The sequence below is a fragment of the Pagrus major genome, chromosome 4 (assembly GCF_040436345.1).
Source record: "Pagrus major chromosome 4, Pma_NU_1.0".
In the NCBI taxonomy this organism is placed as follows: Eukaryota; Metazoa; Chordata; class Actinopteri; order Spariformes; family Sparidae; genus Pagrus; species Pagrus major.
The window spans coordinates 11,944,615-11,962,099 of record NC_133218.1 but is presented as its reverse complement, the minus strand read 5'-3'; the positions used below and the strand labels follow the sequence as shown (position 1 = coordinate 11,962,099).

At 39.5% G+C, this 17,485-nt stretch overlaps 1 protein-coding gene across 1 annotated transcript in view; it reads right to left on the bottom strand.

The window, feature by feature from the left end:
- LOC140995186 (neural-cadherin) overlaps positions 1-17,485 on the bottom strand; it is a 327,710-nt gene that overhangs the window by 133,150 nt on the left and 177,075 nt on the right. Inside the window, exons 17-24 of the mRNA XM_073465143.1 lie at positions 13,133-13,253; positions 12,394-12,556; positions 10,553-11,221; positions 9,719-9,910; positions 8,371-8,814; positions 7,867-8,197; positions 6,538-6,631; positions 2,116-2,300 (exon numbers count right to left, since the gene is read on the bottom strand). Coding sequence (XP_073321244.1) covers positions 2,116-2,300; positions 6,538-6,631; positions 7,867-8,197; positions 8,371-8,814; positions 9,719-9,910; positions 10,553-11,221; positions 12,394-12,556; positions 13,133-13,253 — 2,199 coding nt within the window. The remainder of the gene's footprint in view (positions 1-2,115; positions 2,301-6,537; positions 6,632-7,866; positions 8,198-8,370; positions 8,815-9,718; positions 9,911-10,552; positions 11,222-12,393; positions 12,557-13,132; positions 13,254-17,485) is intronic.

The following is a 17,485-nucleotide window of genomic DNA, read 5'->3' as shown; positions in this document are numbered from 1 at the left end:
AATTTTCTATGACTGGAGACAAGTGTGCAAATAATGACCATATTCTCCAATACTCCCTCCTCAGCATTACTAGGTTGAGCACATTTTTATGTTTTAGCAGCACCGATCAGCCATAACATTATAACCACTGACAGGGGAGGTGAAGAACATCGATTATCTTTTAACAATAGCACCAGTGGGTGGGATATTTTAGCAAGTGAACATTTTGTACTTGAAGTTGATGTGCTGGAAGCAGGAAGAATGGGCAAGCGAAAGGATCGGAGCAACTTTGACAAGGGTAAGATTGTAATGGATAAACAACTGGGTCAGCTCATCTTCAAAACTGCAGGTCTTGTTGGGTGTTCCCAGTCTGCAGTGGTGATACTTTGACATGTACCACCTACATAAACATTGTTGCAGACCGAGTACTCCCCCTCATGGAAATGGTATGCCCTAATGGCTTTGGCCTCTTTCAGCAGGATAACACTCCCTGCCACCCTGCAGAAATGATTCAGGAATGGTTCAAGGAACACTACAACAAGTTCAAGGTGTTGACCTGGCCTCCAAATTCCCCACATTTCAATCCAATCGAGCATCTGTGAGATGTGCTGGACAAACAAGTCCAATCCATGGAGACCTACACCTACAGGACTTGAATCTGGATTACAGGATCTGCTGCTTACATCTTGGTGCCAGATTCCACAGCACACCTTCAGAGCTCTTGTGGAGTCCATGCCTCGATGGGTCAAAACTGCTTTGGCGGCAAAAGGGGGACCTACCAACATTAGGCAGGTGGTTATAATGTAATGGTTGATCGGTGTAAGTCCAACATTTTGCTGTAATAGCATGAATGTCACAAGCCATCAATCAGAGGGACAGCTGTGATGTTTGTGACAGCTGTAAACTGGTTAAAGTGTGCTTGCGAGGCCATCCGCAAGGGGGTCAAGCACTTTGGTATTAATGTCAAAACTGGTAAAACTGGATGGCGCATTTTAACAGCCCAAAGCTAAACTGGAAACTCAAGGACTGTCTTCTGTGAACCTGGGAGTAAAAGGAGTTACGTCAGTCTGTATGAGGAGAAATGTCAGGCTTAGACTTGGTTTTTACACCACTGTGTAATGTTCAGAACTGAACATTAACTAAATTTCCATTAACATCATTGTGCATACATATCAGGGATTTTCCTGCATATTAATTTTGTAGGCAGCCACCACCACAGATTTCCAGGCCACCACCACTTAAAATGGTCTTGGAGGAGCACACGGAAGCGGTAGTATTGACAATTAATTAATTATAGGCTATTGCAGCTAATGTGTTTGGTTAAAATTTGCTTTAGCTTACAAAACGGTAGTTGGTAATTTAATGTTATGGTAATGTTGGTATTAGCCTACTATTTAATTCGTATTGATGTGTTTTACAAGTTTCCTTTTCAGTTCCTCATGAAATGTGTCCTGGATTACAGGTAGACTTTCCAAACTTTCCATTCCAAAACCCCAACTTGTCGTTCAGAATCACCTGTCATTATAAGACTAACAACCAGCAAGTACTGCGTTGCTGAAGCTAGTGGGCTATATTATGTCTTTTAGAGTCTGTAAGCCTATGTATTTCAAAAAGGCTATGTATGAATAAATCCAAATAATGCAATGATCTTATTGAAATTCTAAATGGTCCTAAAGTCACATTTCTTTTTCACATTCATTCATGTAAATATAACAACAAAAATATAATAATAATAATAATAATAATAATACATTATGGTTGTATATTATATAACTAGAGAAGAATGTTGTCAGTAAACCAGACATAAAGACATTTTTGGTTAAACTGTTACTTTATGTAGGTCAAGTTATGACAACTCAGCTATCTCATTTGCAGCTAGATATGGAAATTAATTTACATGATAACACGGAACCAATGTACTAGTACAATAGAACATAGCATCACTCAACAGATGTGAAGAACTGTATCTGTGAAACAGAAGGTCCTTGGACAAGAGACTCAGTGAACACCAAAAACAGACAACACCAGCTGCCAGGAGTCAGTGGATAGCCGAAGAAGGATCGAGGATGTTACATGTCACACCAGAGACCATTTTTGAGCAAAGACAAAGATAGGGGTGTGTGTGTCTGTACAAACCTGCCAGACGCAAAGACCCTGAGTTGTAGATGGCCTCGTCTCGCAGCTCCCTCACGTGCACGGTGACAGTGGAAACAGCATCTGGCCAAACTCCATCGGACACACGGACCTGGAACTGATAGGTGCCGGGTGGAGCATTCTCCTTGATGATCAGGAAACCTGTCCGCTTGTTCAGGATAAAGTAACTGGGAAAGAACAGACACACAGTTTTAAACAGGTTAAATTTAGATGAAAACATTGTAATGTCTCTATTCTAATTCACACAAGCTAAGACCTGTACAGCGATGAATAAGTTTAACCTTTCACCTAGTTTGGGAGAGGGGCGGTGCCTGGGTAAGAGGCTACAGACTGCTCAGCTGTGTGACTGTTTTTGTGTTGATATCAATAGTACATGGGTTTGGATGTACCTGCGATATCAGCCAGAGAGTGGAAGTAATGTACAGGCAAGCAGAGCAGAGTACAACACAGTTCAACTTTGTGCATAAAGATCCCAAGGTAGATTGAAAGCTTCAGAATTTTGCATCTGTGTCCAGCAGCAGTGTGAATTGGCCATAAGGAATCATCCCCTTCAGCCATGCGTTTTACTCAGTGCTTGATTCCGTGTTTTAGTGTTTACTCTGTTTTTCTGCTGTAAACCAATTGCCTTCTGGGACAATAATGGAAAGTGAAGAGAGACAACGCATTAGGAAAAGGGAGGCAGGGGGGAAAATGAGACCCACTAATAGGCAGAAAGACATGCGAGGAAGCAAATTTACTTGGTCCTTGTCTCTATGCTCCCCATGTACAGTAAATGAGCTCATTCAAGTTTAATTACAAAGGAAATCCAAGACAGAACCTTGGCAAATCAAATAATAAAGCACTTGTAGAGACAGGGGTCACATGAACTCAATTTACAGCATATGCCGTGGTGCAAAGGTTATATCTGAGGTCTAGCATGTAATTCCAGATTTCATTGATCGACAATTTTACATCTCTAGTAGATCTACCAATACTTTCCCATTTTACACATACTTTCCTTCATTATTGGCAATGATATCTAAATAAAAATACATATTTCCTTTCTGCGCTGTTTGTTTTACTAAACGATAGATACAACTACAATACAACCACTTGATTTGATGCACTGAAATGGAAATATATAAAGCAGACCTGAATGAGCTATGATAGGCTCAGCTTTGTGTAAAGCCAGTACAGTGTAAAGCAGTGAGAAGACGATGTGTTCTGAACTCGACTCAGGTTTGAAACATCAAGGGACGAGAGCTGTCATGAAATGTTAATGGCCCGTATTTCACCTGGTCCTCTATATAGGCTGAGTTTTGACTATCAGAGAGTTTGGAAGATAACTGAGGTGTGGGGTGCTGGAATGTCACTTTGATTTTTTTTTTTTTTTGTGTGTGTGTGTGTGCGGGTGTGTGAAAGTGAAAGTGAAAAATGTATCTGCTCATTGTCACATTTGATAGAGGGAAGTCTCAAGGAGCGAGATTTTACAGAACAGACCAGAACCTCCACATCCAACGACAAGAAACCACAGACACAATAAAAAGGAATAACATTGGAAGGAGGGAGGAATTAGCCAATAGCAATCAAGCTGAGGAGGAAAACTGGAAAGGATGGTGACTAGGTCAAAACCAAGTATGTGGCTGTTACACAGATAGTCAGAGGTAGTGTCTGTGATGTAGAGTCCTGGATATCAAATGTTAATCTGCAATTTCATGTAGTGGTTACAGTAAAATTTGTTCTTGTTCTATCTTGGTTACTGAAGTGACACGTGACCTGTCATGGTTAAGCATTGTTTGAGTCAAACATTGTTTACACATAACAGTATTTTCCATTCTTAAGATGTTTGATTTGAAAGAGATGTTACTGTAATAAAGCAAATGACACTTCTAGTAAATAGTTGAGTTTATTGTTACAGCCCTAGTGTTGAGTGGCTCGTTTGTGTTGTGCTTTCACTTAGGTGTCGCCCTCGTTCTCCCTCTCCTTGCACATGTGTGGAGGTCCACACCTGATCCTACTTGCCACTTAGGCCAGTTGATATAAAGTGCTGCTGGTGCCAGTGGGCTGGGGCGGCTGTGGTGTGCAGGAGCCAGAGTGACTGAGCTACAGACTGCACATTTTCTTTTGCTGATTAGTCTTCCTTTGTTGACCAGTGTTACTTTTTAAATAAACTATTTTCTAGCTTAACAACCACATCCAGTTTATTTTTCCTCCTTTACGCTTGGTTGTATTTTACTATGTTACGCCCCTCATCCCCTGGCCTTATGGGGACGTAACATTATTAATAAATCAGCCAGTAGACAGATTTTAATGTCATTCTGTGAGCAACAAATGAACACAGAACGAAATTTCGTTTCAGAGGCTCAACATAGAATTAAAATGAAAGTATATTAAAAAATACCAAAATAAGAAAATAAATATAAAAAACAGAGACATACTAAAAAGTGCAAATTATTGAAAGTGACATAGTTGAGTTAAGAATAGCATTATGTAACTTTTTATCTTACAATAATAGCTTCGGAATCATTTCTAGGGTACATTGTCGGGTGGGGGGGGTGGTGCCAAATCACACAAAATGGCAATTTTAACATAATGTTGCCTTAAGTAAAGTTGAACTATTTTTCATGTTATTATTTTGTTGGATTAAAAAAAATACATGATTTAATTGCTGTGTAATCATAAATACAGTACATACCTCGTAGGGTGATTAATAATGATCCATATTACTGATAATGTTCCAATTGAGCCTAATGAAAAAACCTTCCCGTCCTGTCAGCTACGCCACACATCTCAGCGTTCTTAGGCGCATCTCTCTCAGGGTGGAGAGCAAACATGCTCATCACAGGTTATTGGGGGGAACAGTGACATACGTGTCTCCAAATTAACATGCTGGAACTGCTCACTGTGTGGAAGGTGATTCAAAATTTCGCCACGCTGCTAGAGTGTCATCACATTTCATTTGTGCATACAACAACATACAATAAATCACCAAGGGAATAAACTTATCGTTTAAGGAAAAGCTGATTAGGAGCCAACTGTCCAGGCTCAGCCCAATTTATACAAAATGTGAGACAGAGGTGGGGCATGTATTACGTGAGTATGGATTAAAAGTCTTTTGTACTGTGCAAGCGCGATGAGCGATGTGCCCAATAACGATAGGCTTAGAGAACCGTGTCTATAACCATGGAGTTTGGAATTAAGATATGTAAAGTAACTAATGTCAGCACTTCTTCATTTAGCAAGAGGAACAGCAAAGGGGAAGACTCCAAAACTTGACCAACTAATGGGGTCTGCCGTTCAGTCAGTCACTCTCTCCCTCACTCATGACAGTCTTCTCATGACAAACTTTTGGTTTTATAAAGCTGGCAAAGATTAACTATGGGCCAGCCAATAAGATGGTAAAAACAATATAATAAAGAAACAGAATTATCAGTCTGATTTAATGAGGAGGTTGTAGCTTAATCATTACATCAAGGAGGCAGCATGGTAGCTGATTGCTGACCTATTGGCCTATTATGATCAAACTGCACAAAATAAGTACAACAAGATAGAACAAAGAGAAAGAGAAAAATATTTTGTGATGCAGCAAAGAAGTTTGAATTTCTGAGTTTGATTGACTTCTTAGTTGATGAGTTTCCAGGATTGATCACAGTGTCACAAACATCTGGCCTCCTTCCTCAAAGATATTTCACTCAGGGATATTGTTGCTTGGTATTATTTAAATCTACATCAATCAAAACCAAAAAAAAAACATATGATGTAGACACAGTGTGCAAGATTAGGTGGCAAATGTAAAATGGTTCAGGGCAACTGTGCAACTCAGTGATCCTCACAAGTAGTACAGTCCCATCATATTACATTAACAGCCATTCCAGGCCATCAAAACAGTTTGGCCAAAACAACATACATTGATATCTGAGATGGTACTGATGACTTTTGGACAATCTTGAGCACAATCCTTCATGACCACAAACAAGTACTTCTAACACTGTGCTTCCTGTTTTCATGACCACCTACTGTGCTGGGTGAATTTTACTGGAAATGAGCAAAAACAAAATCTACTTCAGTAAAAACTAGAGACCATCTTGCCATAGGATCACACCAGCTGCATGTTGACATTCCAGCCCATGACTTCTCACTTGTCATTACTACATTATTACATTGGTGCTCAGTACTGATGAGTCAGACCATACCCATGTTGGAACTCGCCTTTTAATGTCAACTACAGACCTGTAAAGATTTGTGACTTGAAAAGTGTTTATGACAGATTTCTGATTAGAAAACACTCACAAACAAAAGACATTTGGATATATCAGCAATTTTACGGCAACCACGTGAGAATGGCCTTCACCTAAGTCTGTGTTTTAAGCTGATAAATTTGTTGTATGTTTGCTTGAATAATTAGAGAAGGGTCACATTATTTACCTCGGTACATGTCCTTCAAAAACGTACGTCTTGTTGTCCCAGTCATCAGGGTCAGGAGAGTAGACCTTTCCAAGCACCGTAGTTGGCATGCGGCCTATGACAGAAAAAAAAATCACATATCAGTTCACCCTTTTCAATGCCCCTTAACACTATGCATTTCAGTTTTGAGAGGAAAGATATTGCTCTGCTATGGCCTACAATGTATTCATAGAAGCTTCTATTGTAAGAATAGGCGTTGCCTCTCTGCATGCGTATCTCAAGTGTGTGTGTTGCATGTGTTAAGCATTACCATTAATACCATACATCAAGAGCAAGAACCTTAAAGTCATGATGATGCATATCATAGTGTGTGTATATGTGTGTGTATATATATAAATAAAATAAAGGTGAATGTACAGTAATTGTCTCTGGCTTCATTCATAATTTCCTTTCAGCAGAACCAATAAGTGACATTGTAGGTGGTTGGCATGCAGAGAAGGAAAGGCATAACAGAAAGTGCTTCATGAATGCAAAATGATTAGAATCATGTAGAGACAACTGCTGTTGCCTTCACTGTCTTTTCTCAACTTCTTGCTCTAAATCATGGGTATTGTTCTGAGAGTACCCTTTAAAATGTAAAGGCGGACCTTGACATGTTGAATTTGAGCCTATTGTTTGTTATTGCCAGAAACTGAGGAAAAAGTTAGATAACAATGAAAACAATGTTATGAATCATGACTTTCAATGGTTATGTCTGATAATGCTATGGTATTTTTCTAGTTAATTTGGGTATAAGAATATAAAAAAAATCTGTGTCCTTTATTGTGACAAACAGAGACGTAACAATGCCTTTTGTTATTTGGTGAGGATGGATGGAAAAATGTGTTCATCTTTTTGAGTTGGCGAAATATATTACTTCTACCCCACTCAAATTAAATTAACAAAACAACGTATTTTGAATTCAATACAATGCTGATATAATGACTTAACAGCTTTTGTGACAAAACATGAGGAGCAGTTTCTTTGTTAGCCTTATACCAGACATGCAATAGGATGAAAAAGCAACCGCTTGCCTTTGTGACCCTGAGAAAAACTGGATGGGAGTATTTCTGACTAAACACAGATCATGCAGACAACGATGATGTGATGACATAGGCAGAGATGAAAAACAAATTAAAAATTGTGTATCTCTGTGTGATAATTACTGCAAAAAAGTTCTAGTAAAATAGATGAAGACAGTGACTTTTATTAATTCCATATCCGTACCCATATAGTTCAGATCTTTATCACTTTATTCATCTTTTTACTGTGTGTTTGAATGTAACTACTAAAGACAGATGACCCTCTCACCTCGGTGACTATTGATAAAAATTTTCTTCTCCCCCGCCACATGTGCATGATCATTTTGGTCACCGATGGTCACTGTCAGGGTGCTGGTCACTGTTTTGGCTGGACGGCCACTGTCACTCATAATAATGGGAATGAGGAACTCTTTCTGCCGCTCACGGTCAAACGTCCTCAAAGCTGTTAGTGTCGCTGTGTCATTTAGGTTGTCCTGGAGGTAGAAATCATTGCTGTGGCGATACTCAGAGGGGACAGTGAAGTGGAAGGGTGGGCCATTCTCTGGAGAGTCCTGGTCCACAGCTCGGAGGAGGGTCGACGTTTGGTTCAACCTTACTACCTAAACAAGGAGGGAGAGCATGAGGGTTTGTGGCTTGCTCAGGTTGGATTTTTTTATCCATACCACCAATATAAAACAATTCTCCTTTGCTTCTTTCAAACATCCTTCTTTTTACCAAACTATTGCATCAGCATGTTACATGTTATATTGAGATTAAACCCAGTCAAGCATACCTGTGGTCCAGCCACATTCTCAAAGACTATCGGTGAGTATGCCGCCTCAAACTCTGGTCCGTTATCATTTACATCTAACAGAGGCAGCTGGACTGTGGCACTGCCTGTTAGAGGTGGAATTCCATGATCGGTTGCTATGACAACCAAGTGATGCTGAGGCATCCCCTCCCGATCAAGAGGTCGGGCCACAGACAGTACACCAGACTGGTCAATGGTGAACAGCCCATCAGGATCTGAGTCTTCAGACAGGCTATAGGTGATCTCTCGGTTCTGGCCTGAATCTGAATCACTGGCCACCAAACGTGCCACACTGGTTCCCATTGTGATGTCCTCAGGTAGTGGGGCAAGAGACAGGAAGTGTGGAATGAAGACCGGAGCATGGTCGTTATAGTCCTCCACCTCCACCACACAGTGCAGAAGGCTAGAGAAGTCCAGGTCTTCAACCTGAAACAGGAACCACATACAGTCTCACATGTCATGAAAGTGCAACAAAGGCAGTATTAAATATAAAAACATCATATCTTATCAGCCAAAATAAGGCTGGGCTGCAATATATCCAAGACACCCTTCAGTAATTGTGATTGTAATTTTTGTCCAAGCGATTTCTGATGACGATTACACAGTCAGCAAAAGAAAAGTGAAACGAACAACTTACCTAAATTGATCAAGCCACCTATTATCTAATGTTTTTGCTCTTTACCATATTTTGTTATAAAACATAACATTTATATTTTTTTGCACAAAATAAGTGTGCTGCAGCTGGTTTATATGTCACCAGTCAGTCGTGTCTGGTTATTTTCCCTCTCACTATCACCAATATGAAAAGTTAAAGTGGAACTTTAAAGTTCCTGTCTGTAAATGACATACAACACTTTCTGTTTGACTGGCTTTAAAGCATTCTCTTCACCTTGAAATTCTTTGTCTTGACTTTTGATTGATGGGCTGACTGGTTGCTTTGAGAGATTTATGCGTACTATAGAAAACCAATAACTCTGAGATCAGTGCTTAAGAAATTTTCTCTAAACTTTTCCATTTTTCCATCACTTTAAACAATTCTCAAAACTTCTAAGAAGTGAATACACCCATACTTCAGAAGCCTACTAAAATCCATTTTATATATCCAACAATTCAAAATCAGGCACAACAGCACTGTTCATCATCTAGCTTCTGTCAGTCGTGTCTCTATTTCCCCTTCACACATGCTGCATACCCTACGCTGAAGGTCCCTTCCACAAAAGTGATATCAAACCCCATGAATTAGAGAAAGACACATGAAGCTGAATCAAATAATCTTCAATAGGACCAGCCTCTGTGGTCTAACAGGGCTTTTGGAACCACTTTCACATACCTTCAGTGTGAGGTTGAACCTCTGCTCACTGTGGCGTTCATAGTCCAGACGTTTCTTAAGCCTCAGGGTGCCGCGCTGCTCCTGCTTGTGACTGACCATGTAGAACTTCTGCTCTTGGTCTCCAGCCACAACACTAAAGGTCAGCAGGGCATTTTCTCCAGTGTCTTTGTCCTCAGCAGCGAGCTCCAGGACCTTAGAATAAACAATATGATGTGATAAAAATATATAGGCTTCATATCCTTGGGGATATATATGGGTTTCTTGCATTTCTGATATATTAATTTAAATCTCTCTGGTAGTAGTGTATTTTTGAGAATAGCAAAGTGGCAGAATTTGAAATGGTGCAGATAATTTGGTTTCTGGATGCTAACAGTTTCCATAAAGACACTATTCTGCTACAAATGACACAAAATTCTATAAATATTTTGCAAGTTCTAAATGGGAATCTGCTGATCTCTTTATTATAATATGGCGCAGCAAATTTTTTCTTTGTTTGCTTTGTTTTCTGATTTGTGAGCTTCAATGTGTCCTGTACTGAGCAAGAAAATACTATAATATTGTAGCATTGCATATGCCAGTAGATGCTCTTCTATGGGAAAAGGGCCAACGCAATGATACTGTTCTTTTTAGTTGTTGTTTTATTGTTAAATAGTTAAGCTTGTTTCTTAAACAGGTGCCTTCAGACCATTATTGATTTCAGAAGTCAGCATATGACAGTGTTTTCACTCTTCATATGTACATTTGTAGAGGTTTTTTAAAATAAATGAGAGAATATGGACATAAAATAAGGTAATAAAAAATGGTGCCTCATAAACAGGGGACACTCTGACCCACCTCTGCATTAGGCTCTGCATTCTCAGAGATCCTTGCCATGCACGAGTGATCGGTGAATCTTGGCGCATGGTCATTCATATCCTTGATTTGAATGGTCGCAGTTCCCGTTCCTGTCATCCCTCCCCCGTCTCTGGCCTCTACAACCAGGAGGTAGGACTCAACCTGCTCTCTGTCCAGACCGCCCATGGCTACACTGATGGTCCCTGTGGTGGGGTTGATAGTGAACATTTCTGAGAAGGTAGGTACTCCTCCGACCCCGATGTTGGTGGCGTCTAAACTACCTATAATCCTGTAAGAGAGCACAGCATTCTGCCCGACCGCAGAGTCATCCAGATCGGTGGCAGTCATCTCCATCACAGATGTCCCAACCAATGAGTTCTCCGCTACGTCTCCGTGGCAGCTGGGGGCGCAGGTGAAGACAGGTGCATTGTCATTGATGTCCCACACATTGATGATGACGTCGGTGAAACCTGTCAGACCTTCGCCACCCTCATCTGTGGCCAAGACAACGAAACGCCACACGGCACGCTCTTCGCGGTCCAATGTCCGCTGGGCGTAGATCTTGCCTGTGACCTCATCAATTATGAACTCACTCTCAGCACCCTGGCCATGGAGGGAGTAACGCAGGGCCTCCTGGTCAGCATCCTTATCTGGGTCAGATGCTGTTACCTACAACATCAAAGGTACAGCGAGACAGAGAGAGTGATGACAGTATAGTCACTTTTTTACACTATTTAATTATTCAAATGCTGCTGACTTGGAGTGATATCTTGACTGGAAGCACTTCACAACAGCTCTGTGTAGTTATGAACTCTCCGGTAGGTAAATCTGGCATCCTTCCTCAACTCCATCCCCCACCTCTCCTGCCTCTCTTCCTCTGTCTGCTCCTTCTCACACTGATCCTCAACACATCAGAGGCAATTACACCCAGGGCAGGCCAAAGATGTTTCAATTCACAACGTTAATTGCAGTGTGATGTAGAGCCAAAATGAACTCATGTTCTGTTAGAAGAGTAAGACATGTCTTCTTACATATGTAGAGAGGGAAGAGAGCACCAGGCTTACTATTTAAAAAAACACTGTATATAGCTGAAAACAGAGTGTTTTCTCTCACGTGACAGCTACACTGTTAATAATGGTGAGACAATATTCAAAGTGAGTTATTACTCTAGAATGGCGTGAAACTAAATATATCTGCATATTACCAGTTACACAAGTTAAAATAAGCTAAAATTCACCAGAATGATTACATATGAAATACATACACTAGCTTCAGAGTTAAAGCCTGAATGATTCCACAATGAACCATACAGTATGTGCCATGGCTGCACAGTAATTACTGGATAAAAACTAAAATCAAATTCAAAAAATGAAATCCCCCATCCCAAAAAAAGGACTGACTTACTAAACTAAATAATTAACTAAATACTAAATAATGGTGGCAACAATCTCAAATAGATTCCAGCTGACTTCCAAAGAAGCTTTGAAAGCATGGCAGGAAAATACATTACAAACATACAAACATTTAAATGTATAATAAAAATATATATTTTGATATTTTGTGTTGCCTGTGCAGTTCATCATTCAGAATGCCCCATTCTCATTTGTTACAGTTGTTATACCTGTCAAACTTTCCATTCTCACAAATGGAATATTTACCACTCAGAATTGTTTGCACTATGACAAATATGGGTAATTGATTTCAGACAAGCATAATAAGGAAACATTTAAGTTGGTTTTGTAAGCAAGACAATGTTCTATTTATGCTTAAGTGAATGAAACAGATCATTCCAAAAACTCTCACACACTCTTATCAAACAGTTAATAATGAGAGGACTATACCTGCAACACAAACACCGGTGAGCCATCCAGTTCCTCTGTGACGCTGCCGTAGTACTCATTAACGGTAAACACTGGAGCCTCGTCATTCTTGTTGACAACGTTTACTGTTACTGTTGTATAATCCTCCCACTTCCCATCTGAAGCCAGGACATGAAGCTTGTACCTGAGCAAAAGTTTCAGCTTTATCAGAGGCTTTTACAAAATAGCAACACTGTACAAAACACTTACTTGAAATGTTCTAAAAGCGGCATCCTGATATTTTTTAAATCTGGGCCCTATATTTACATGTTTGGTGTGTTATGATTAATACTGAAAAGACGTTTTGGAATCAGTGGAAAGAACTGGAGAAAGGAGTTTGGAGTTTACTTAAAGGAACTGCCAGCAAGAATTTATTTCCAAAGTCATGGCTGAATATTTGACTGCTTTTGACAATCTAGATGAGGCAACAACAAACAAACCAAAAAAAGTTATGTCAAAAACAAGCACTTTTAGTGGATGTAACTTTGACTGTCAGAGTTGCCTAAAAGGAATATGTTGCGGCTGCCAGCTGATGCGATCTGCGGGCCAGATTCCAAAGCTCTTGAACTCTTTTACACACCAAGACATGTATATATTAAACATTGTGTGAAACATGATAGAGGACCCACTCTCTCTTTACTGTAGATATATAAGGCTCTTTCTTAGGTTACGAAAACACAACAATTCTTTGTTTCAGGTGATTATAAAGTAAACATCTTACCTTTTGTTCTGTTCATAGTCCAGAGGCTGGGCAATAAAGATAGTGCCCACCTCTGGTTCCACATCAAACACCCCTCCTGTGTTCCCTGATGTGATCTGGTAACGCAGCTTAGCGTTTCCACCTGCAGAACGGGGGAAAATGGAAGCGTGACAGTTTGAACAAATGAACCATAGTTGCTGACACAGCAGCGATAGTAATTTAGTCTTGTTGGAGCCATGGCCATATTTGTACCAGATCCCCCATGGATTGGAAGTCCCCGTCTGGTTCACTGCTTCTGTTCCTGCCAATCCACCAATCTGTCTCCCTTAACTGAGATAGATATCATCAACCCACTTTAGCTGTCAGTCTGGAATAGGATATAAAGTTTTTGATGCAATCTGACTGTATTAGTCTTTAAATAACAGGCAGTCTCTGTCTTTACAATAGGTGATTACCTGCTGCATTAGAAAAGGATCTTCATGGAAAGAAGTCTATTAGTGAATGTCAGTTATTTTAAAGCCATGCATTATAAAAATAAAGCCAACAACAATAATGCATCTTTGGTATCATTAATGCAAAAGGAGCATCCAAAAGAAAAAATGTACTAACTGCAAAATCGTAACATTTTAGAAATGTTATTAGAACATATCTTTTGCTGCTAAGACTGTGTCTGCAGGTTCTAAAAATCGCCATTCAAAGTTGAAAGTTTTTTTCCTTTTTAGTCATCAAAAGCTGACTAATTACATTTAAATGTTTGGTTTTTCTTAAGGCTGAAAGATGTATTCAAAGCCAGTAACCTTGAGCAAAGATGTATTGTAGGTATTTAAATGAAAAAGAAAAAATGTTATCAGGTAAAAATATACACAGCAAAAATACATTGTCTGTTTGACACAAAGGGTCAACTCTGTGTAATGTAATGTAACTGTTATCATTGTTATCAACATTATGTATTATTCAAACAGCAGAAAGTCAGCAAAGGTCTTCACAGTGGGGATCATCAAGGTCAATCATGGAAACACTGCATTAACAGTTGTTTGTTGTTGTTTTTTATTTTTTTTATTTTTTTTTTTCCCATCGTCATAAATGCATAGAAAACAGCACTGAACTCCCTTTTGAATTGAAGATGAACTGTGTCTACATGTCTGTGTTGTACAATAACATTGCTGTTGTCAGGTTTAGTCTTGAAGAACTCCTATAATGTAGCCAAAGAATGAAACAAGGACAGGTCATTGAGATCTGGTCTTTCATTGCAAGTAAGTGTAAGTAGGTAGGTAAGTGCTGTAGCTATAATGAGCTGACTGGCAGAGGAATGTGAATTAATTGGATGGTGTGCATATCGACAGGTGTATGAAGTGTAAGGTACCATTTATACAAAGATCAACTTTATCAAGGCTGTTAATCATTACACATTACTCATGGCATTACTGTACACACAATCTGTCTCCCAAAACTCAGTAAAATTACAAGAATGCTTAAATACAACAGAACATTGTGAAACTCCATTGAATAATTTATACTCCATTGTTCCAAGCCATCTAAAATCATATTGCTGTGAAAATCCCCCACCTCTCATCTTCAAAAGTCTCTCCCTACCTCACATGATAATCTCTTTTCTTTTTAAGCTCTGCAAAGCATTTTTAATAAAGTCTATTAGATGCTGATCAACAAAATGTTCCCTCTCAATGCAATTACTGGTAAAGCCAAGGTCTGCATCTCAATCACGGTTGCATCTACCACCCCTCATGTTAATATGAAAGAGAAAGGGGAGACCTCTGAAGATGAGATGAGATTCACAGCTTATTAGCAAGATGAAAGTAAAAGCAGGAGAAAGGAGAATGCAGTAATCCACATCGTTTTGTACCGTCTGTGTGTTGGCATTTTAAATGAGACATTAGGGGATATAGGCAATTGCTTCCATTCTTCTCTCTCGCCCTCTTTCTCCCTTTGTTCTGTTTGTCTCAATCTCTTAAGTATTTAGAAAAACTGCTGAGACCCAAAGGACAAAAGGAACAGCACAAGTGTTAACACAACTTTTAAAATAAACAAAGAGAAGCTGAATGTTTTTTCCCAGTTGTACCAATTTCAAAGTGTTTTCGTCTCCCTTGATACCTTACTGACACCAAGACAACCAAGAGAGCAGGTACACACACAGACACACAGAGGGCTGACAGACGTCACAAATACCTAAGACGTCAAACACCTCACACACTTTAGAAAAGGTCTTTTGTGCTTTTTATCACTATTGCCCTCAAAATAGATGTTAATCATTGTGATAACATTTACAAAACATGAAAGTTTAATTTCAACATGTTGTGTCCCTGACCTATGACTTTTGAGGATTATCGCTTATTCACATGGAGAGAACAATCAATTAACCCAGTACCAATAGAGCATTGCCTGAGAAGGACGGGACATTAAATGTGTTGTTATGTAATTACATCTGCATATGCAACATTGGACAGCACAAGAAATAACCCTTCTACAGCCAATACAAACAATGTAATGCTTACTTTGACTCATTTCTTATCTTATGTCTCCATGATAACACAAACATGCAATCAATTTCAAATTGGCCTTTAGAGCAGAGGTTCCCAAAGGACAGGCCAGGGGAACCCCAAGATTTTCATCCAGTTTGAACTGCACATTTTGGTTATCAAACATATCAATCCATAAAAAATGAGGACATAAATGAAGACTTAGATTACATTTTCAGAATCCTTTCAGCCTGCGAAGCCTGTTTCCTATACCCTCTCCCCCCGAACCCTCAGTTTCTGTTTCCTCCATCTCACTCAGTTGGTGGTAATATCCATATTCTGGACTCCAGCCAGTTTCTTAGAATCACACATATACAGTAAGTGAGTAAATAGGTGTCTTCTAATGATCTTGATGATGAGCTGAACAGATATTTTTTTCTGCTGGTAATTTTGACCATTTCTGGACAGAAAATGAGATACTGAGACGTTTATGAGTCCGCATACTGATTGGCTGTGACTTTTAGACAGGATTCCCAATAACTTCTTCACAGGCAGAATTTGTTTGGACCTTTTGCTAAGCACAAACAAGAGCATCAGTGAATTGTGTGGCCACCCTTTTCAATCCAACACTTACTTTCAGTATTTATTTTTTTATTTTAAATAATGTTCACTTTTTCCTTTAAAGAAAGAAAATGTGTACACTTTGGGGCCCTGAACATTTCAAGAAATCAAGCCACCACAAAAACACCTGTCTGCAGCCGTTAAATTTCTGCCATTCCATACATAACTCTGTATTTTGCAGCACATTGTGACGGCCTCTTGCCTCCGTAGGACCTGCTTTGTGTGCTTCCCACTGGCTTGTTGTTTTTTGTCTGTGTTCCTGCAGGTACTTGATGGGTGGGGTTAATTAAGACAGCCAGGGGAACTGGTCTCCCAGTTGTATGTGACCAGCAATCACTCCCTGTATGCTCTTTCTCTCTCATTCTCATACCTCCAGCGCTTTGGTCCTGTTTAGTTGGTTTAGGCCAAGTAGTTTCAGTTTCGCACCTTTCAACACTTTGCACCCATCACACTCATGCATCTATCTGCTGGCACACTGATACCTATAACCCAGATGAACTTCACATTAGAATTTGTATTCTCTGCTGTGGTATTCTGTCTACCCTTTGGCTGAAATGATGAGCTACTGAGACCTACCCTGATGTTAGTCTGTCTTCTTAATAGACACACACAAAATATAAGTAAACTGACATTAAATTGGGGCTTATTTGCAAATCCATTTTTAGTCGCATCATCTCTTAAAATAGTCCCAAAATGTAGCCACATTCTGGAGCCCTGACTGCTGCTTGTAACCATCTCAGTATGCTCTATAGGCTTCCTGCTTGTAAACAGCAGCAAAGCCATGCTGCATAATAGTGACTGTGTATTATTATACAGCAAACTAAAATTTGATATACTTTTCTGGGTCAGAAGTGTCACACTCACATTTGGGAGTGAAAAGGCAATCCAGTGTTAAATATCTAAAAAGATCTAAAATCCAAATTGATTTCCAACTTCACGGTATCTTTGCCATTTTGCAATACTGCAGTTGTTATGTTTCTTACTTAACATTATATTTATTATTATTAGCAATATTATGTAGAAATTGCCATTTTGTGCAATTCGGCACCCCCAACAGTTTCTGGGTGCAACACCACTGTCGTGAAGACAAATCTAAGGTCTGTAACAGTTTGTCAGACCTAATGTAGGTGCTAACTGCAAACAAAATTCATTATGCCATAACAGTGTTATGTCTTGAAATCTTGTGTCTTGAAGTAAACATGTATGTAACACTGTGATCCTACGCTCTCACTGAAGTTAGTGCAGAAACAAGTGATGGGGGAGGTGGAGTGGCTGTGAC